The sequence below is a fragment of the Netta rufina genome, assembly GCF_964035555.1.
Source record: "Netta rufina genome assembly, chromosome: 21".
NCBI classification, from domain to species: Eukaryota; Metazoa; Chordata; class Aves; order Anseriformes; family Anatidae; genus Netta; species Netta rufina.
Window position 1 is genome coordinate 12,243,330 of NC_140145.1, and position 22,975 is coordinate 12,266,304.

Genomic DNA, 22,975 nt, shown 5'->3' on the forward strand with positions numbered 1-22,975 from the left:
TGTGAATTCTAATACTGCATTATAGAGTTAGTAGGATATGGACAAAAACTGTTAATCACACAATTAGAAGAGATAACTCTTCGCCTAATGTGTCTTGCTGATGTTCTTGTGATTGAAATATTTTTTAATTTAAAAAAAAATCAGAGAGGATGTTGATGTAAGCTGCAGAAGTGCTGGAGGAAATGAACAATAAATACATCTATTTCCTATTTAAAGGGGTACCTTAAAGATCTGGTACCACCGGTCTCCTCTTGCATCCCACAGAAGTTCACATTCTTTAAAAATCAGGTCCTGCATCCATGGAACATAATAAGCAAGACTGTTAATGTTCTAATGGCATTTTGTGCACTCAGGTAAGACCCCTTCTGATTACTTTATAATATTTATAGTTTTTTAAGAAAAAAACTATAAATAGTTTTTAAGAATGATGAAGTCAACAAGGGATGAAGCCTTTGTGTTACTCTTCCCACCACCGTCCCTATGCCTCCCTCCCCTCCCTTTCCCCCCCCCCCCCCCAAAAAAAAAATCCTGATTCTCCTTCTAGCTTTTAGGCTGTACATCTTACAGGGTAATTTAGTCTTCATCTCTTTCCATATCCTCTCCAGCAACAGGAAAGTCTAACCCCTTACACCCTTCCTTGGATAAAATGAGGTCAAATGTATAAATGCAGCTCTGTTGTATTTTGGTCCCTTCCTAAATCTTCTTTTTGCTGTGTTCATTCTCTGTAGGACAATCCCCTTTTAACAGATGATTCCAGTCTGGGTGGCAGCAAACGCCTGAGCAAAAGCAATATTGACATCTCGGAAATCATGGAGGATGAGGACCCAAGGCAGCCGTTGCCTAGGAAACGGAGTGACTCATCCACCTATGGCTGTGATACTATAACCCAACATCATGCTTTCCTGTCTAGGTAACTAGTGTGTGATGACTGAGTAAAAAAAAAATAGGCTTGCCACTAAATGCAGCCTGTCACTGCCAGTGGAACAGGGTCATTTTTATTGGTTATGGTGTATTTCTGGAGGTTTGCTTCAAGTCCCTGCAAATACTTTTCAAACAAAACCATGGATATAGTGTGTCTAGCATTAATTTACTCACATGTGGAGAGTTTTTTAACTTTTATTCATCTGTGAAAGATTTGAATATGCAAAACTAAATGTAGGTAGATTCATCTCTTCAGTGGGGCCCACACACATCAAGATGGATGAATGCTTTATAATTCTGAATTACTGTTACATTTTTCTTGGACTTCACTTACAGACTTTCCATTATTCTCTAAAGAGTGAGATAATTGCTTTTGGTGTTCTAATTGGTCTACAGGCTATACAGAGCATATTTAAAACAGAACAATAGCTAAAACTGTGTAAATGTCAGGCCTAAATGGGGAGGAGGCTGGAGGCAAGATTTAATCTCATTAGCTTTCTTGGGTCCTAAGAAACCTTTTAAATACAAATATGATGGGAAAATCAGCATTCCTTTTGTTTTCCTTGTTGTTTCTGTCTGTTCTGAGCTTTTGCTTGCTTTTTACTTCTGAATTATTTGTGCTTTTTATTCCTCTATCCATCTCATTTCCTTTATTTCATCAGGAGTGATGCAAATGGAGAAGTCGTAATGTGTATTCAAGTGCTGCTACAGTTTAAGTACAGTGCAGACTTACTACTGTGTTGTACTTCAGTCTGGCAGTTTTTTTAGTAGCAGCTTACGGTAATTTTATTGCCTCAAACTTTTTTTTTTTTTTTTTTAATATCAGCATGTTGCATCTTCCCTCTGAGGCAAAATGGTTGGTTTTACTTTTCCATAACTGAAAACTTTTTGTCAGTTATTTTAGATTCCTCTATAGGAGTACTGTGCTATGTATAAAGTACAGTGCTGGATTGTATAAACTACTTTATACTTGGGGGATAATAGCATAATTAGATAACCGTCTTTTTACAGGTCTTCTCTTTTAGTTTTCTGCATGTCTGTGTTTTAAACTAAAACCTTTCCACAGAGCTGTACTTAAGCAAGAAGTTGGATATCTTCCATTCACAGTTTGGACACCTCAAACTTCAGGCTGTTGCGGTTATTTGAGAAGAGTTGCGTATACCTATATAAAGGAGGCAGAAAATATTCCTTGAGAGGGTGGGGGAGGAAAGTGTCAAACCAAACCATATCATCCTTTGCCCCACCCTGTCCAGCCTGTGAGACTTGCATAAGATCACTAGACCTTTTTTATTGTGCTTATATACTGCTATTTGGAAGTAGTGTGTCAGTGTGAGTAATGAGATTCCCTCAAAGATAACAAAGATCCCTCTTTCACAGAGAAACTGATTTTTGAGCTACTTTTTTAATTACTTTTTGGGAGTTTTGATTAATAACATCAGGTTATAATTTGAGAATGTCAGGTTCTCAGATTGAAAGAATTGTCTTGTTATGGTCTGATTCAGGACAAGTCTTCAGGATTTCTGGATTCTGAGCCATGATTGACCATTGATGTAAAGTGTAGTGTGCAGGTAACTCATGAGGGCTTTGGTTACAGCTCTGGTGATAGCATGGTCAGCATCTCTCAGTCAGGTTTTGCATGCTATGGCGACATGTTCTGTTCTGTCTCATGATGCTTCATGAGCAAGCGGGGTGTATATGTATATGTGCTAATGTTCTGCATCTGAATGTAGTAATTTCATCTTTCACAAAGCTAAATGAGGGATGAGTATTTTCTTTGTCCATGAAAGATAGGTGATCTGTATTTACCATATGCATATATGGCACAGAAAATAAATGAAAATGTTCAAATCGCTTAAAAGATTAAAATATATCTATAAGCATCACTAATTTTAACCTGTAATAACTAGTTAATAACTAGTTGAAAAGTTGTAAACTTCTGTTTCATAGCTCACAGAACACGTAAAAGCAATGCTTTTTTATGTACTTGTACAACTGTAACTTTTTAATACCGTTGTCCTTACACAAGTTGAGTAGGTTCAAATTTGTAGCAAAAGTTGCAGAATAAGCTTACATACATCTGTACAGCTAAAAGGGAAGGGAGGTAGACTTCAATTTTAAGAGTCCTTGCATAACTTACTGATAAGTATTTTAACTGTAGAAAACTTGTATGTTGAAGGTAGTAAACTTAATTAATGGCCACACTGGAAATCATAAATGGCTGCTATGCTGTAATTAATCTTTTTACAGTTTAAGACATATTGCTTGGATCTTGATGCAGGTGTTAGAGCTTTCTAAGCAGCCTGTTTTTGGAATGTATTTCTTCTCTGGATTGATTATTGTTGAATCAGTGCGTTTTCTTTGCTCAGCATCCACTCAAGTGTGCTGAAAGATGATGCAGACTTTCTTCCTGTGAATTCCAGTCTCTCAGAAGTAAACCTGGGCCGATTTGAATTTGAGGTGTCTGATTTCTTCATCTTTGGATCGCCACTTGGTTTGGTGCTGGCCATGAGGAGTACTGTTCTGCCAGGCCTGGATGGTAAGCTCTTTCTGGGGTTAGAATACAGGATGTTTAATGACCTCTGTAAACAAAGAGACACATTTAAAAGGAGGTAAATAAAAGAGTCTAATTAAAGACTGAGGAGTGAAGTAAGTTTCTTCTAGAAGATGTGAATGTTAGTGTAGGTTGGTACTGAGGCATGAGGTGGTGAGGTCTGTTCCGGCAATGTCACTGCTCACCCATTTACAGCAGTGTGTCTTTTGCTCTGCTGTTGATTGTAAATTCCATACAACATGAAGCTTATACCTCACCAAGGAGCAGTCCTTGAAAATTACACCAAAAATAGCATCTGTGCTTAGTACAGCATTTCATCTTGTTCGCTTCTGGCTTCATGTGTAAATTTCAACCCCATTAGTGCTGGTTGTGAGCCATTTTAAACTCTGGTAAGAACACAGTGATCAGAGATATACAGGATTTTCTTTTTTTTATTTTTTTATTTTTGAATATATCTGGATTTTTTTCACTTATTTTAAAGGGATTTACTTTTCAAATTTCAGTGTGTCTTTTGCTTCTGTGCATCATATGAAGTTTGGATAGCAAGGCATCTTCATGGGAAATGATATGTTCTGTTATTAGATGAGGGAGAAAAATCCATTGCAGTAATATAAAGAGACAACAATTCAGAACTCCCAGTTTTTTTTTCTTTGTAAGAGTTCAATTTATACACTTCTGAGTAATGTCATTTGGATATCTTTCAATGTTGCATTTAATTGCTGAAATAAATTGGAAAGGAATATGAAATGAACTTTATTTTACTTGCCATAAGTAAAACAAAAAAAGTGTATAGGAGGCTTCAGACATCTCACAGGAATTTTTTATCAGGTTCTGTGGCTTCAGAGGAGAATATTATTAAACTCTCATTTTGCATTTCTTCTGATTGATGTACAGATCATCCTTTCTAGAAAAATCAGCATACAACAGATAGTCTGAGCAGGTTTTGGTTATCCTGCAGCTGGAAACTTGGTAGTTGCCAGTGATAACAATCTAAAATGTTTTACAAAGAGTACTTTGGTGAAATGTTGTTCATGGGCATGCATCACTCCATCTGCTTTAGGCAGTTAACTCAGATACCATGTGAGGAGCAGTCTAGTCTTCATCTATCATCAGTGGATTGCATTTAGATACTCTCTGAATAGCTGTGCCATTTTTCCTTCATAATAGGTTTAGCAAGACTTGAAAAAGTTCCTGCCTGTGCAAATGTGGGCTGAGTATGCATTTGGTTGCTGGGGTTTAATGTATTTTGCATATCTGACAATAACATATTTCAACAGCTTGCATGGGCTGAGTATTATTTGACACTACCAGCAGGATAATTTGGAGAAGCAGGTAGAAGTTTCCTCTTAAATATTAATTGAAAAGGAATGTCTTCCTTTCTTTCCTCTCCCATGTCACAAATTCCTCGTGGTCTCACATTGTGTCCTAGCTGTTTATGAGGTATGACAGGTATGACACCCCATTCTAGTTCTGTTCTGAGCAACTGGAATTTTCTCTTTTTCCAATAGTCCTGTGTCTGTCCCTGTTTGAAATAGATATATGAACATGTGCCTCATCTTTAGAATTAATGTTTTTCTGAACTTGAACCTCAGTGCTGAAGTATCATAGTATCATAAAATGTCTTGGGTTGGATGGGACTTTAAAATAATCTACTTCCAACCACCCACTAGATCTGGTTGGACAAGGCCCCGTTCAGTCTGGCCTTGAACACCTCCAGGGACGGGGCATCCAAAGCTTCTCTGGGCAATCTGTTCCAGTGCCTCACTACCCTTACAGTGAAGAACTTCCTCCTAATGTCTAAACTAAATCTATCCCCTTTTAATTTAAGACCATTCCCCCTTGTCTTATCCTTATCTACCTGAGTAAAGAGTCCCTCTCCATCCTTTTAAGTATCTTTGAAAGGTTTTTGCTATGAACAATAAAAGGGTAATTTTCTTACCAATTTAAATAAAAACTTGCTGACACTCTGCTATAGCTTTTACAGAACAGAGATTGCTGCAAAGTACTGCTATGACCTGCATATGGCAACACTGCTTTGACAACTCAGAAGTAGTCTTAGAAGTTCAGAACTCGGTAACATCGATATAGTCTACATCAAGATTTTTCCGTGTATGCAATTAATAACAGCAAGCAACGGAATAAATATTCTTAGAGTCCTTCCAGCAACATGGGAAGGACTTGAGAAAATCTGTAAGAATGTAGTGTTCTCTGATATAGGTAGTTCATTGTGACTGACTGCAGCAGAGAAAGTTGAACAGTGTCAAGTTTTCTCAGTGTGATTTTGCTGATGTACAAATACCTTTACTGCTGCTCTTGAAAATTAGAAAGAACCTAAGTAGTGTGCTTTGATTTTAATTTTTTTTATATCTATGATGGGTACTCTGATAAGAGATGTCATTTAAAATAGATTCCATTATATCTAATATTCAGTAACACTCTCCATAATGAATTCATCTACCCAGGCTGGCAAGATTCAGAGTGATTAAAGTGTGGTATAGCTCAATGAGAAGGGACTACACTGTCGTACAGATTTTATCCATCTTGTGTGATCACCCTTCTAAGTTATGCTGCAGTGCCCTGTAATCAATCAAAAGAATGCCCTGCTATCTGATTAAGTAGATGGTTAACAAATACCCATTTCCAGTTGCAGCCCCCAAAACTCTGAGAATTTTCATATCTTCAGCAAGAATGTTAAACATTGCTTTGAGTATGACCAGCTTCATTTCTAAGCGTTAGCTTTCATAAGGTGACTTCAGAAACTGCAATAATGTCACCTTTCTTCTCTGGATCTCATTTAGATTTCAGTCCTCTATGTGTAACAGGCCTGTTAAACCATTTTGCTGGTAAATATTTGAAGTGCTGAGAGCATCATAGTTGTAATGCTCAGTAACAAATTTACAAGACTTTTGAACTTCTTTTTACTTCGTTGCTTCTGTCTTGTTTCTCTGGCTCATCTTCGTGTCTGCTGCATGCCTACATCTGAGATTGTGATGTCTCTGTAAAATTCCTTTGCAACAAAATGCTCATTACAGAGGAAATTGTAACTGATTTACATAAATTTCTCATGGCCAGATATGTGCTAGTCTGGAGTTGCAGAAGACCATATTAATCATTTATATATGTATATACTCCTTGAAAATTGTGAAGGTGCAATACTGAACTCTCTCTGTTTGATTCTCATCCAAGTATGCCAGGTCCGCCCAGCCTGCAGCCAAGTTTACAGTTTCTTTCACTCTGCTGATCCGTCTGCCTGCAGACTTGAACCACTGTTGGAGAAAAGATTTCATCTCCTGCCTCCATTCAGTGTCCCACGGTACCAGAGATACCCACTGGGGGATGGAAGATCTCACCAGTTAGGTACAGTACTTATTTTCCATAGCTCTCTGTATCTATTCTTCTCTTAAGCTTTCTTTCCTTACACAGCTCAAGAGGATTTGAAATACAAATGTGCTTCCATGCTAAAAATTAGTGATCTGGGGCAGAAGGGTACAGATATATTTAGCAAATATCAAACCAAAGATCATTGAGAAAAACTGATTCTTGCATGTGAGCTTTTGGGATACTAGCTCTGTTAAATAGTGTTTGGAAAGTGAACCATTGCTTTAGTTGAAGAGTCACTTGCATGCTTCCATGTCTTTGACTGAGTTGATTGATACCATCATTTTGGACTATTTATTTTTACAGTTAGTTGAACTTTGCCTACATATACCAGTTGTTTTAGATGTTGTTTCTCTTGGTTACTTGTAGTAGTTTTATTGCAGATATCTATTAAGACAAATTATAGCACTAGGAAAATTGTCTTTTGATCTGCTCTTTTGTTGTTAGACTATTAAATAGTAATGATATTCAGCAACTGATGTTTGAATCCAGGAAAAAAATAAACAGATTGATTGGGGAGGAAATAGAAAGACATGGATTTAAATTAAAAAAAAAAAAAAAAGGAATTGTGCTGTTGTGTTGTAACAATTATGTTTTGACTTTGCATATAAAAAAATGAGATAGTTGTACGAATGTGCAGTATCCTGACATGCCATATTATGCAAATAAGGAATTAATCAGTGTATGTGTATATGCATACACATTAGATTTATTCTTCTTGCTACACATTCAGACATGAATTGAGGCCTCAGCAGAATATTTCAAAAGGCTTTTCAGGATTTGGAGTCTCATGTTAAAGGCTAATACAGTAAAATGGCAGTGTTTTCTTTTTGTTAGAACTGGGTGAATATAGATCATTGTGAGCCTCTTCTGTGCAGTGTGATACACACACATCCCTTCCTTTTCTCTGCCAAAAGTAGTGTGTATATTGGATGCCAATCAGTCTAAATCTGATTAAACCAATTTTTGAAAAACTACAGCAGATCTTTAATTGTATCATTTCACATCCATAACAACGTCCTATCTAGGAAAAGCTCAGCAGTACTAAGTTCTCAGATAAAAATTTGAAATAGGGCACTTCTATGCAATAGTTGTTCTTTATCATAGCATATAGTTCTTTCTGTTGTAGATGTGTTTAAGGAATAACAATAATTAGTATTCAGATTTAGTATTAGTCTGTAGTTTCAATAATAGTTAAAATGTAACTGGTGACATTAAAAAACATAACAGACTGCATTAGAACAACACAAATAATTTTATGAAAAAACATGATATTAAAGTACTTGGATTTTTTTTTAATTAGGAAATGAGATGGAATAGTCTTCTTAAATTCATTCAAAGACCAGTGTTCATATGAGTAGGTAAGCATTAAAAAGCATGAGAAGAGCAAGACTCATGGTTACACATGAGCTGCTGAGTTGTGTACATCTGTTGTGGGAATCCTACAAATGTTGATGACAAGGACAATATAAAATAGCGGTACTGACATTTGGTTTGGAAAACAAACATTCTGGTTCTACAAATGGGATTTATTTTCATTTTTACAACATGAGAGTCTATATTCTCAGTGTTTACTAGAAATCAAGGTTTCATTGGATGGTAGAGAGTCTAGGAGTGGCAGGTTTTTGACAGGATGAACTATCAGATTGTCACCTACTTTCAGCATGAAATGTAACAGCACAGGTTCAATAAAGGATTTGGAACAAATTCTAATGTCCAGAAGAGAGATTAAGACTTTATCCTGAGAGGGTAAATGACTGTTCAAGTATGAATTTACCTGTAGCTGCTTCCTTACTGTCAGCAGTTTTGTTTTGCTGTCTAGTACAGAATTGTTCAACATCTTTATAGTTTCTGCCCTCAGCAAGTACGCTGATGACACAAAGCTGGGTGGAGTGAGTGGCACACCAGAAGACTGTGCTGCCATTCAGTGAGACCTGGACAGGCTAGAGAGATGGAAGAAACCAAATGAGGTTTAACAAGAGCAAGTGTAGAGTCCTGCATCTGGGAAGGAACAACCACGTGTATCAGTACAGGCTGGGGGATGACCTGCTGGAGAGGAGCTCTGAGGAGAAGGACCTGAGGGTCCTGATGGACGACAGGTTGACCATGAGCCAGCACTGTGCACTTGTGGCCAAGAGGGCTAATGGGATCCTGGTGTGCATTAAAAGGAGCGTGGCCAGCAGGTCAAGGGAGGTGATCCTCCCTCTCTACTCTGCCCTGGTCAAGCCTCACCTGGAGTACTGTGTCCATTTCTGGACTCTCTGGTACAAGAAAGACAGGGATCTCCTGGAAGGAGTCCAGCAGAGGGCCACAAAGATGATACGGGGCCTGGAGCATCTTCCCTATGAAGAAAGGCTGGGAGACCTGTGTCTGTTCAGCCTGGAGAAAAGAAGACTGAGAGGGGATCTCATCGATGTGTGTAAATACCTGACGTGTGGGAGACAGAGGGATTTGGCCAACCTTTTTTCAGTGGTTTGCGGGGACAGGACAAGAAGTAACAGTCACAAGGTAGAGCACAGGAAGTTCCGCACCAACATGCGAAAGAATTTCTTCATGGTGAGGGTGATGGAGCACTGGAATAGGCTGCCCAGGGAGGTTGTGGAGTCTCCTTTTCTGGAGATATTCAAGGCCCGTCTGGATGCCTGCATGGGCAGCCTGCTCTAAGGAACCTGCTTTGGCAGGGGGGTTGGACCCGATGATCTTTCGAGGTCCCTTCCAACCCCTTCAATTATGTGATTCTGTGAATACTAAGGAATACCATGAGAAAAGTCTTAATATAGTCTCACCCACACCAATTTTCTTAACACTGTTAGCTAACTTTTAACACTGTTAGCTAACTTAACACTATTGCCAAGCCACTGAAAATCCTGCAGATCTGTCTTTTCCTCAGGAATTGACTAAGGAATAGCCAAGCTGTTGGACAGTCCAATCTATGGAATGTGTTCTCTCATCACCCAAGTGTCTGAATTTTCCTACTGCTTAGTTAGGCACAAAATTCTGTCTCTGAAACATATCTCAGGCTATCTGAATACTTCCCTTAGACTGCTTTTCGTGTTGAAAATGTTGTGTTGCTTTATTTTACCAGCTTTGTTGTATTGAAATAAACTCTTCAGATACTATGATTCTTGAAGCGAGACTTTATAAGTGATTCGAGAACAAAGGGTTTATAAGTGATTTGAGAACAAAGGAACTTTTTTGGTTCCTCTAAGGCAGTGTGTCAGAAGATTCTCCTACAAAGCACATAAATCTGGAAACACTGTCTGTTGGACATATTATAGGTTGAGATATTCAGGTTCAAGGTCTAATGATCAGCAGGTGTTCCATGGTATGGTTTTGTATTAACTCTGCATATTTAACTATTGCTGTGCTTTACATCTAAGCTATGTTATTTCAATGAATATGAAATCCTCCCATTTAAATGCACAACCTTAGAGATCCTCTTGGAATTAAAGATTCTTAATTCACAAAGGATTAATCCCTGTGACTGCACAGATTTTTTTTTTTTTTTTTTCCTTTTCTCTGATACCTGGGCTTGTGAAAGCATTTCTCCAAATGGGAGCTTTCATGGTATTAACTTGGAATGGTAGTTTCCTAGTGAAATACAATGAAACCTAATTACACCAAACTGTATTATTGTTATGCACTGCCCAAAACAGCCTTTCCTGGTAACATTTCATGTCATTGCAGGATCTCATTCCCTATTACTTTTCTTATAAGAACAAATGGTTAATGTTTGTTTTTTTTGATTGGTTAGTATTTTTTTTGTTTTAAGTGTGAGGGCAAGGTACAAAGTTCAGATTGTGTTACAACACAGAGAAAGACACGTTGTCTTGACTTTTGTTGGACAGCACCTTTCTCAATTTTTGCCTATTCAACATTTAGAATGCTTTTGTGATCCTTTACTTTGTGACAGATCCCTGATTTGCCACCACTCGTGTTTTTGACACCACTAGCATGTAGGATGTAATTTCTTTTTGCTTTGCTGCTTGTGGCATGGGGAGGGTTAAAAATATGGTCACTGTGTGTTTACTGAAAACACCTGGATTCAACTTACCCTACTTTTTAGACATTTGACATAGCAGAATGTAGATAATTTTCTTTCCTATTTACACTTAATAAAGAGTCTTTGAGCTTCTGTCACATTTCATTTTGCAGCACAATTGAAATAAATGCAAATTTCTTCTCTTGCAAAGTTTTATTTATAAGGAGTATGTAGGATTGCCAAATGGTGTGCTTCATTATGGGTAGATAGAAGTCAAGGTCTAAAAGCACTGTATTTCTCTGATTGTATATAGAGAAATTAATGAATTGTTAATTTTGTCTGAATTGCCTGGCCGTGAGGAAGTTGCTTTGCCTCTTTGTCTGTGATGCAACTATCATAATTACCCGAGCTGGGACTTTGTGAAATGATCTGCCTTTGTTATCAAGCTTGATAAGTAAAAATAGTTAGACTAGTAATAAGAACCTATAATGATAAGTGATAATAGCCTCTAAAGGCTCTTAGAGAGCCTTTAGATCAGATCCTTGGAGCCTTTAACCTCAAATCCTGAGTCATGTGATACTCAGATTCATGAAAAAGATTATTTTTGGAGGGAAGTGTCTTTTTCAGTTACTGTATTGGAAGAATAATGAAAATTCTCCTCCTTCACCATTCAACAAAAACCCGTCTTCCAGAGATGAAAGCAGACTGCCCTACCTGCTTTACATAAAGCTGATTGAGGAAATATGAGAGAAAGGCATTTTTGGCAGTTTTCTTCCATTTTATTGATTTGGTCTCTTCAAAAGAAGAATGGTTACTCAAAATAAAAGTATTAGGAAATAAACAAAATACAAAGCTCCAGATTCTTACCGAGTGGTTGGTAAGCCAGCTAATAATTTGGAAAAGTCAAACAGTGTGTTGGCTGACATGTTTTCTATTTTGTGCAAAGTTATTATTTTTAATTCTTTCTCCATCTGCATTTTTGTGGGAATGAAGAACTGAATCTCAAACTTTTGAAAACTTCTATTGAATTATAATCAATTTACATTAGTTTCAGTAGAGCAACAACAATTTGGAGGTAGAGAATTTTAAAAGGCACAACAACCCTTTTTATTGAAGTTAATTTTTACCACCAGAGAGGGGAAGCAGAACGTATGTGTCAGAAAACTGCCAACCACAAGCACTTTCTGGAGGCATCATTTTTTTTTTAGCTCTCATTTACAGAATTTATTGCACTTTCTGTGGAATTTCCTGCTGATTGCAGTTTGATTCAGGTTACTGGTTCAGATAGACCCCTAACAGAGTTGCATCTTCCTTGTTCCTTACTCCATATGTCTGTGGATTCTACTGCTCTGTCATCTCTTCAGTGAGCTGATTTGCTGTGATACTTCAGGGCAATGTGGTTTGGAGTTTGTTGTCAGAAAGACTAAGTGCATACTGGTTCAGTGTTTAGAATGACTTAGAATAGAACTTTTACTTCCTTGTACCTCTTGTTTTGCTACAAAGAGCATATAATATCTCCCCATCTTAAGAGGTAGGTTATAAGAAAGCAGCACTGTTTTTAATTTTCAGTTGTCTGTGTTAGAGGTTATGGTTTGCCTGAGACAAGGGAAATAGTAAGATTGTACTTCTATCTTTTTCACCTTCATTAATCTTTCCTACAGCCACACATAACTTTCCTTGTGTGGCATCAGAAAGATTCCTTTGAAAGAACGGTTCATTTTTTTAATGAAACTCAAAATACAGATTCCCATGGAAAAAATGATTGAATATATTCTTTTGAAACTTTATACCAATCATGAAGTGTAAGAATTCAGTTGCTTCTCTGGTTCAATCTGGTCTATCTCCTTGTGTTGTCTCATGCAGTTGAGATATTCAGGCTTATGTCAAAACAAGACAACCTTTCCAGCCATGCCTGCTTTTTGGAAGGGATGAATTTGTAGGGAGCTATGAAGCTATTCCTTTTCATTCAATGCTGACAAGTTTTAACAGTTCTGATATCTATAGACATTTATACTCCCGGTGTATTTTTGCAAGCAATGATGTTACTGTAAACAACTTTTATGTTTAAGTTCTTAAAAAATCCTGTTGTGTTCTCCTCTGTGTACCATTGAGGTGTCCTTTGCACTAAGAGTTGGTAACACTTGAAAAGTTGGAAAAGAAACTTACCCTAGGCCTCCACTATGTAAAGAAATGTATGACGTAGTCCCTAACCCATGGCCACCTGAAAGATGAGCACAGTGTGATCAGTTGTCTGAATGGGACTGAAAAATGCTCAGGAATAGAGCAATATGTCGTCAAGGTCCCTCTGCTTTCTTTTTTATCATGTGCATTGAACTGCTTCCCCTTTTCCCTTTGTTGACTACATTTTAATCTCTCCAAGAGGTTTGTTCTCTGAAAAAACTATAGAGGAGTCAGCTGCTTTTGATGTGCACTTTGCTGTACATCCTGTCTCAAAGGTACCTTGTGGAGCTTCTGCCTTTGCTGGGTGCAGCAGGGATGTGCAGGCTACATCGGTAATACTTTTATTTAAATGCACATCTGTTCTTTGAACACCTCAGGAGTGTTGCAGAACACCTCAGGATGAAAGCTTTCTTTTGTTTCACTAAGTAGAGGTGTTAAGCATGGCCCATAGCTCATCTGTCAGAGTGGCATGAATAAATGAGAATTCTGTTCCATTTGTGAAGATGTAATGGTCTCTTTCTCTAGTCCTTTCGCTCACCTCAGGAAAATGAGGAGTGTCACAGACTCCAAGGGTTGCATAGCTCTTCTTAGAGAGTGACTTTAAAATAGGCAACGTTGAGTGAGAGGCAGCCTCCCAACAGAACTACGCATTTTGGAAGATCTTAGATGCCATTGCATTTTTATGGCAGTAGGGTATGCTTTCTCCATTTAGTTGTGTTGTCTTGTGCTGCCCTTCTCACTCTGAAGGAGTTTCATCTGTGGTCATTAAATCTGATGTTGTTAAGGAAAATGATCGTTGGCTTTATATTTTAAAAATATATATTTCAAAAATAATTTCAAAGCCATGTTGTTCATCCCATTGTTTTTTTGTTGGTGGTGGTGGCTGTTTTTTGTTTTGTTTTGTTTTTCATTTCTATGACCTGCAGGTGATGCCATCCAAAACCACAGTGCTCTGTTCCTTGAGAACAGCTCTTTGAATATAACTCTTGCTCAGGAGAGTCCTGAATCTCCAAACACATCTAATCAACCACAAGGAAAAGAGAGAAAGTTGAGCTTGGCCAGCACAAACAGCGAAAACTCAGGGTCAACAGAGAGCTTGCCATCAGCATACTTCACCAACAGTGAGTGAAGCCTGGTGACGTGCGCTGTTTGATATAGCAAATGCCCTTTCCCTATATCCTTTCTGTGGAAAACTTTATTATGAAAAGGAAAATAACTTACTTGAAAATCTGGGGAGAATGAGAACAGCCTAAGTTGCTGTGGTTTTAAGTAACACAATTTAACTTCCTTTTTCTGTTTGTAATAATTTAGATAAAATAATGGAAGTGAAGTCACAATTCTATATTAAAATGGCACTTGGAAATAGTTATTAAGGGTTTCATACTAACTTGGGTTTAGAAGCATGGTCCAGGCATGAAGAAATATAGATAGATAAGAATTGTTACTCATAACTATAAGTGCTATAGATCATTATATTCTCCTGTTACAGACTGTAGACACGTATCAATAGCGTATTCATTGTTTGCGAAGCATTTGCAACTCTTACTCTGTAACACGATCAGAAACTTAACTGGTCTTTCACTGTACATTTCCTATGGACCAGGAAGCAAAGGGAATCATGGTAAGATAACCTGCTTCCCAAAACTTGGAGGGCTGTTTTGACTGCAGACATTTAAGGGATTATGCAGTCAGTGAAAACAGTACATTTGTGTTTGTTTGATGCCTTTAACAGACTCTATATGTCAGGATTAAAAAAGCAGAAGATTTTATTTTGTTATCTAGCTTAAACATAAAAACAGCAAGAGATTTGCTAAGATATCTTTTAGAAATGTGATACTTTTTTTCCTTTTGTTTTATTTTGTAGTTACTGCAAAGTGGTGGGGAACAAAACGAATTGATTATGCCTTGTATTGTCCAGATGTACTGACAGCATTTCCAACTGTGGCCCTGCCACATCTCTTCCATGCCAGCTACTGGGAATCAACAGACGTTGTGGCATTCATTTTGAGACAGGTCATTGATCTCTTTCTTTCTCTCTCTACAGCAAATATCCCTCTCAAAATTAGAGGGAATAAGGAAAAATTAGGAGACTGAAACTGAAGCGTGTAAGAAAAAACAGTTGCTTAGCAGTCTCTCCTATAACTGTACTAGTGTATTTACAGGCATTGTGTGCACTGTCTCAGAAATGATTTCTGAGGCATATGATGAGTCTCTTGTTCCTACTGTTCCAGTATTTAGACAGCAGCTGTGAGTGACCTAGAGTTAACCATGTTCTGATCTCTAGAGAAAATCATGAAGCTGAGAAATCTCACCTGGGTTGAAAAAAATTTAGTGGATTTGAATGTGACCTGCAGGATAAGTGGCCAAGAAACCAAGGTCCCTCCCATAGAAGCTAGGTACAAGCACTTTAATTTGTATTAACTCAGGAATCAGTGTATTTTTTACATCCAGTGAATGATGAAATTATGTTTTTAATTGATGAAATTCTAAGGCTTCTTCAGCCGCTCACTGTCCTTTCAAAGCATCCTTTGGTATATCTAATTCCATTCAAAATGTAATAAACTTTGTTTATAACTAGTGTCACCAAAATCAATGCAAAGTAAAAGCTGTTTATGGGTTTTTCATGAAACAGAACAGCCTCCAGAACAGGAATCTTATTTGTTGTTCATCCCAAAGTAGAGAAGTGTCTTCTGGAAGTGTCAGGATGCAGATACCTGTTTTATTCTCCTGAAAAGTCTTAGATATTTGCATGTGGATGTTTCTGCTCTTCTTTGCAGCTTTCTTAAAGCTCTTGTCATCTCTTTCTCTCGGGATTTTTTTTAACCTTGAGTCCATCAGAACATTCTTGCATATCACCTTTCAAATGCCTCCCTAAGCGTATTGCTGATACTTTTCTGTCAGCAATCATTCCTGCTTTATTCTTGCTTTCTGTTCATCCTTATTAAGTTGCAGTGTTTTGTCTTATCTAGCCTTATATGTGCATTCACACATTTGGAATGTTCCTCTAAAGCAATATGTGAGTTTGTAACACTACATAAAGGACTGGTTAATTTCAGCAAATGATGGACATTCTGTCTTGCTACCTGTTAAGGTTAAGGCTAGTGACTCATAAATGCCCTATAGGAATATATTTCCTATATATGCCCCCTGGTGAATGGAATTTATGACAATTTTTTTAAAAAACACACTGGCCTCACAGCCTTACTCTGATCTGTTGCAAGCCAATTGCTTTTCTGTGGCTGAATGCAACATAATTTTACTTGATGGACACATCAGACAGCTTTCAAAGGGATTTCAGGCCACCATTCCAGATGGCACCAGGGTTGGAAAACTTCAGCATAGAAAGCTAACTGTCCAACTTGATTCATTTTCGGCTAGCATGTGAAAAATACAGACAAGCGATTTCTCATTCAAACTGAACTAGCCTCAAGCTGTCCCTGGTCCCGTTATGGAAGCTGCAAGCCATGTCTTGCTGAAATTTGTGGGTTGGCTCTAATATGAGTTGAACACGCAAATTTGTTGGTTAAGTGTGTGATATTTAGGTCATAAGGAAATGTAGCTTGCATGATGTGACAGGCTTTTGCATGTTCACAAACTATAGTCCTTTTACCTTCAGATTAAACCATGTCACCAGCCACAAGCCAAATCTCGTTCCTGTTCCCTACTGCAGTGGTGAGTAATAGCCAGAAGGCAATAGGAAACATTGTCTGGGCCTATGAATAGAAAATCGTTACAGATAGAGTCAGGAATCTGACCTCTGCTCAATAAAGGGCATTAACAAGTCTTAAGGAGCCACGGTCTTAAGGAGCCTTACTGACTTTGCAGACAATGAGGAGTGTCTCTTGTATCATCCTAATGTTTGTGTGGTTCAGGGAAGGATTTGAATGTAAAAAAATGTGCATGCTGTGGTGTGAATGGAAAAGCTGTTTATTAAGGACCTGAGCTTAACCATATAGACAAATAAAATGCTTTCACTCTTTTGGCCAGTGCTTAACGTGAACATATGGTCTGTGCATCTTTCTGCTCTGCTTGTGCTATCCGCTCTGCAGTGTCATTCAGCAGGGGCAGCAGTGTACTCCTTTCCTTGCCAATTAAAGGACTCTCCAAGCAACACATGGCTTATAAAAACATTAATATCATTTCAGGTGATGAGGTATGAAAATGTAAATTTCAAGGAGAACAACAGCCTGGATCCAGCAACACTAAGCCCATCTAATCCACGAGAAAAATGGCTCCGTAAAAGGACACATGTCAAATTGAGAGTAAGTATAAATCTGAATATCCATGGTAGCTATAGAAATTGGGTTTGGCAGCAATTTAAATGGAGTCTAATCTCCTAAATTGTGAATTTTACATAACTTAAAGCTGTTAACATAATCCAGAGACAAATAAATTAACAGTTAGGAAATAGGAACAATTTATTCTTGGTTTATCATTACACATTGGGAGAAAGTGTATTTCTTTCTTTAAATAACTGAAGGGCCTTACATTTCAGTTAAGCAAAGAGGTTGTTCTTCTATTTTCTTGTATGATAAATGAATCTATGACCCAAGAAAACATATTTTCTTTTTTTAGATGCCACTTCAATTATAAGTATCAAATAAAGGCTTAAATAACAAATAAATAAAATTCATGACTTGAGAAATTTCTTTCGGATATCACTGAAATCCTGACCTTTTTGCCTTAGCAAAATTACACTGTTAATTTTTAGACAGTTTTTTAACAAGTTTTGAATGCTGCTATAAGTGCTGATAAGGATTCGTTGTGCTCCAGAGCAGAAGTGCATACCAGGTTAAATATGACATTCAATCAGTAAAAGCTTGTGTCCAATCTATGCTAAAAATGTATTCTCAGTTTGAAAGATGTGCCAAGTTGCAGATACTCTTCCCATTCATCAGTTAAAAGTTTCTTGGGGGAGGATTGTTTGTTTTTTAGTGTGAAAAATTTGAGCTACTGAAAATAAGTGAAAGTGCCTCATAAAAGGAATGTTCTGCATGTAATTATGTGGATCTATGGCACCACTTGTTCTGAAAGGTAATTGGCATTTCCTTTAAAAGTACTCTCTTCTTTGGTCATTTTGGGTGTCCTCAACAGAATCTCTATTCAGGAATGCACCATTAATGGAATCTTGGCCATTCCTGAAAGCCCAGTTTTGACAGGTACTCTAAGGTGCACTGGGATGTACCTCAAACACACTGTCTTGGACTGTGTTTCTGTCTTACTGTTCGTAACAGCATAATAGAGACAATAGCCTTACTATAAAAGCAAACTGTACCCTTCCCACCTTTTGCTCTCATTTCAGAATGTGACTGCTAATCATCGAGCTAATGACATCATTGCAGTAGAAGATGGTCCTCAGGTACTAGTTGGGCGCTTTATGTATGGGCCTCTGGACATGGTAGCTTTAACAGGTGAAAAGGTAAAATCTGTTTCCTGTTTCCTTATTTTTCTAAAATAAGTGTTTACTAGAAATAGTTGTTGAATGTAATGCACATGTAGTTCATAGTACCAAAGAAAGTCTTACAGTGAGGGATTACGTCACTAGTCTGCCATCACTTCAGCAAAAATATGCTGTAAGCACACTCTCTGGATAGCTGACATTTTTCCCAGCTATCATCATTTTTACGTGATGCTGGCCATCTCCTCTTGTTACTGAAAAGCATGCTGGGTAGCCATCGCTGAACCCGTCCTGTGTTTACACTACCTACTGCAGAAAATTAGCTTGTTGAGGAAGGACAAAAAAAGTATTTATTAACAGTTGGCAAATCACTAGAAGAAAAATGTACATCTTCCTTTCAAGGTAATACAAGTAGATAAAGGAATAGTGATACTGTAGGTTAGGTTGCTATTGTTTCTCATACATGGAAGAGTAAAGATCAGTTGTAGAATTGAAGAAGTAATGTGCCATGGTTGGAACCATCTGTGCTCCTAGCGCTGTCTGCAGCAGCCAGGCTTAAAACTAGCAAAGCCAAACATTAAGTGAACTCTTTGTTCATATTCAATAGACTGTAAGAGCTTTTATGGAAATTAGCAGAGCGTTGTTGCTGAACTTAGGGTAAAAATGAAGCTTGGAGACTTCGCTTTGCTTGTTTTGTGCCCATGCTGCTAAGGTGATGCATTAACCTCATGCTGGGTTGAGCATTCAGCTTCCTGCTTTTCAACATTGGGCAGTCTACTTTTAGTAGACTGCACTTAAATAATGACTCTGATAACAGCTTTATTTATGGTAAATCTCCTTTGTTCTCCATCTTCTTTTGCACTGTTTAGGAAACTGGCTATGGAAAGACTTCTGCCTACCTTTTTTCATGTTGCTAAGCAGGAAGTGGTATTTCAGGTAGAAAAACCTAAGGATTGTGTTGCCATGCATTAGAGATGATCCTCTCACTGTTGCAAATGTACTCAGGCTCCTGGCTTCAAAATATTGGAGTTAAGATGTTGGCTGAGTTACATATAAGCTAGATATATTGCACTCAGCCAGAGTAAAGCTCTTGCTTTTGAGATCAGCATTTACATTCTCACTCTCTGCCTACATCACAATGAAATTATTGCACTCTTCTTATGTTAAATTTTGTATGTTAAATTTTCAGAGGTAACTGGAAAAAAAAAAAACAAACTTTAGTGAAAGACAGGAATCTTTCGAAATTGTGTTATAGAATGCATTTGGAAGCCTTGACCAGTGTCTTTGAGTTGATAGTCTAGATTGCATCATTCAACTGAATTGCTTCCATCCCTAGCAGAGACCTCACTGTAAAATGTTTTCCATTCAGCCTCAACTATAGAGATCTTGAGTGATGCCTGTCTGAAAGATGGTTCATGTGACAAAGAACTCTTCTACAGTCACAAAAAGCTATGTCAGCTGCTGCTGTGTGTTGGCTTGAAATACAGTATACAATATCCCGTACCTCTGTCACTGCTGGGCTTCATCAGTTAACTCCACACGACTTAAGTGATGTGCTGCTTCTAAGATTCTATTGCAATATTCAGCATGCCTTGTACTGGTACAAATTGAACTATCATCATGGGTAATGGTTATATTTCTAAGACAATCACTGCTTCAATCTTATCCTGTTGTTTTGTTGTGTTGTTGTTTGGCTGTTCTGTTTTAAAAAACACCTTAAAGCATCCCCATCACTTGAGTGACTTAAGTTGAAGAAAAGCACTGATGAAACCTCTTCAGGGAAAAAAAAAAATCTTGATACTTTGAGATGTGTAGGCTTTTTGTTTGACAGCAATGTTATGATTTGAGAAAGATTTCATCTTTTAATAACCAGCTGATTTTTTTCCCTTTTGTAGGTTTAGTATGCAAAAACTTAATACACACACGCAAGCTGAAATGATCTTTTTTCCAGTTTGATGTTCCTCCTGAAGTCCTGAGCTCTATATGCTCTTGACATTGGCAATGCTAAGATGGGTGCTTTAAATGGTCAAAGCAACAGTAAACTCTTGTACTGTGTGTTAGGAAACATTTCTAATTGAGAGGATCCTCTATGAAGTTTTTATTGAGTTTTAAGGTTCCTTGAAACTTTGTTAGCTTTTGGTACAAGACACAATTGGAGATACTAATGGGATGTAGGCTTGGCAGGTCTTGTGTGATAGTAGGCACCCTCTGTGTACCTGTTGTATTGTTTTTGCAGGTTGATATCTTCATAATGACTGAGCCATCTTCGGGTAGATGGGTGTACTTTGACACAGAGATATCCAACAGCAGTGGCCGGATATCTTACAGCATACCCAAACAAAAGAGATTGAGAGTTGGTGTGTATCCCATCAAAATGGTGGTCAGGTAATAACTCTAAGCTGGAACTACAGGTGTGATGGGCTCTTGTGATCAGGAAGACATCGACATGTACAAGATTGAAGTGTGTATGGAGGGGAAATTTGGTCAGTTCTATATTAAACAACAGATTTCTGTGTGGCTTTAGGTAGATAATTTAATTTCTTTGTGCTTCAGCTGTCCAGTGACAAATTTAATTATTTTTCTTGGTTTTCTTGCTGTGTTATCAGTTTAGATTTGAAACAGTGGTCATCTGTTTACTGGCCAGCTTACAGGTGTCCTGCCCAATGGGTCTTAACTATCCTTCCTGCAACACAAAACTTCAACATAATTCAATTTAGTGCAAAATAAGATGACTGGATGACTATTCAGTTTTCTTATGGCAAGAGTGTATGATTTGGTTTATTTCAGAGCTTCTTCATTGGAGAAAAGATTGCTGAAGGGTATGGCTTCATGTTCTTCAAGCCAATAAGAAGCTTTTATTGTTGAAATTAACAGTAGAGGATATACTGTCTTATTCTCAGCCAGCAATGTGTGTGTTGATAGCAGGCTAATTGAAAGAGTCGCTTTAATTCTGTACATAAGAATGTTTATTCTAAACTGGGGGGAAAAAAGTATCTCAGAGTAACGTTTTATTGAAGTCAGCTCCCCTGGTTTTCCTGTATTTGAAAAAAATACCGTGTTGTCATGTATAAAAAGTGAAAATGTATGAAGTAAGATTTGTTGGCATAGGTGCAAGACTAGGGTAGCTGTGCTTTTAAAAATTTTGATGTTTAATTCCTGTGCTGAATTAAAATAAATAAATAACATTAATTTAGCGTTGCACTTAGAATTAAATCACATACCCAAATAGAAAATAGTTTTACAGTTTTCTTTGAGTCTCTACTTTGGAGGCACAATCAGAGTGATGAATTCAGTTGAAATTGAACGTGACATTATCCACCCATTAATCAAGTCCAAAGTCAATTTTCAGTCTTGTGTAGTGCTAATGGAGGAAGAAATATTTTATTTCAGTGTTGTATAACAAACCATCAATTTATGAAAAGACAGTTACATGAACATAAATTAAGGTGTACAGGGAAGCTAAGTACCCATGGGCATTTAGACTGCAGGAATGAGTTTCAAACAGGAATCAGAGTTGTCCTGTCTTTGCCTGTTAAGCTGTAATGTAATTTGCACATATTTTAAGAATCTTCATCATCATATATAAATTTCTATATCATACGGTGATCATCTTTTTAAAGGAAGGACAATGTGGTCTTCAGATCACATTTTTTTAAGGACCATGATATCGTGGAATAATAAGACTTCGGATCACTTTGTGCTTTATTAGAGTCCAGACCTCTTGGGGAGGTCGTCATGAACAGAAGGTGGCATGGCATCTCACATATCTTTCTATATGAAAAGCCATCTGCAATTGCATTTTTCTGTTGGCTTGGTTCTGTTTAGGGGTAGGTTATTTTGGTTTGTTTTACTTTTCTGGATTGGCATTTCCATTGTAATTTGAAATGATAGAGAGATGGCTAATGCTAATATTATTCTATTGGTTATTTAGTGGAGAAAAGCTGATAGTCATAAGCAGAAAGATGCCAATAAAAGGTACATATCAGTTCTTCCCTTGTAATTTCTGAGAATTTGCCAGTAATTGTAGACTGTTGGAAAAAAAAAAGAAAAAAAAAAAGAAAAAAAAAAAAAAGCTAATTTCTGCCAGAGGAGGTTTAGGTTGAATATTAGGAAGAACTTTACCAAAAGGGTTGTTAGGCATTGGAATGAGCTGCCCAGGGAAGTGGTTGAGTCACCATCCCTGGAGGTCTTTAAAAGACATTTAGATGTAGAGCTCAGTGATCTGATTTAGTGGATGACTTGTTAGTATTAGGTCAGAGGTTGGAGTAGGTGATCTTGGAGGTCTTTTTCAACCTAGATGATAATGTGATTCTGTGTGCTATGTAGATCCACAGAGAATTCACATATTATCTATGTGTATATGTAGACAGATAGCATCCAAAGTTTGAGTTCTTAAGTTTTTTGGTGTTTGTTGTTTTTTTTTTTATGAATTGTTATATGTATTTGTACAAATGCAATTTCTTATTAACATCAGCTTCCAAATTTCATATTGGAAAGCAATTTCCTAAAAGTTTAGGTTTTAATTGCCCCACATAGGACTGAAATCAGAATACCTACTTGATAG

At 37.4% G+C, this 22,975-nt stretch overlaps 1 protein-coding gene across 1 annotated transcript in view; it reads left to right on the forward strand.

The window, feature by feature from the left end:
* PITPNM3 (PITPNM family member 3) overlaps positions 1 to 22,975 on the forward strand; it is a gene marked incomplete at its 5' end in the record, with an annotated part of 80,731 nt that overhangs the window by 55,025 nt on the left and 2,731 nt on the right. The window contains 8 exon segments of the mRNA XM_084299958.1: positions 729 to 910; positions 3,288 to 3,457; positions 6,659 to 6,829; positions 13,940 to 14,134; positions 14,878 to 15,026; positions 17,159 to 17,275; positions 18,316 to 18,432; positions 20,648 to 20,796. Of these exon segments, the coding sequence (XP_084156084.1) occupies positions 729 to 910; positions 3,288 to 3,457; positions 6,659 to 6,829; positions 13,940 to 14,134; positions 14,878 to 15,026; positions 17,159 to 17,275; positions 18,316 to 18,432; positions 20,648 to 20,796 (1,250 nt within the window).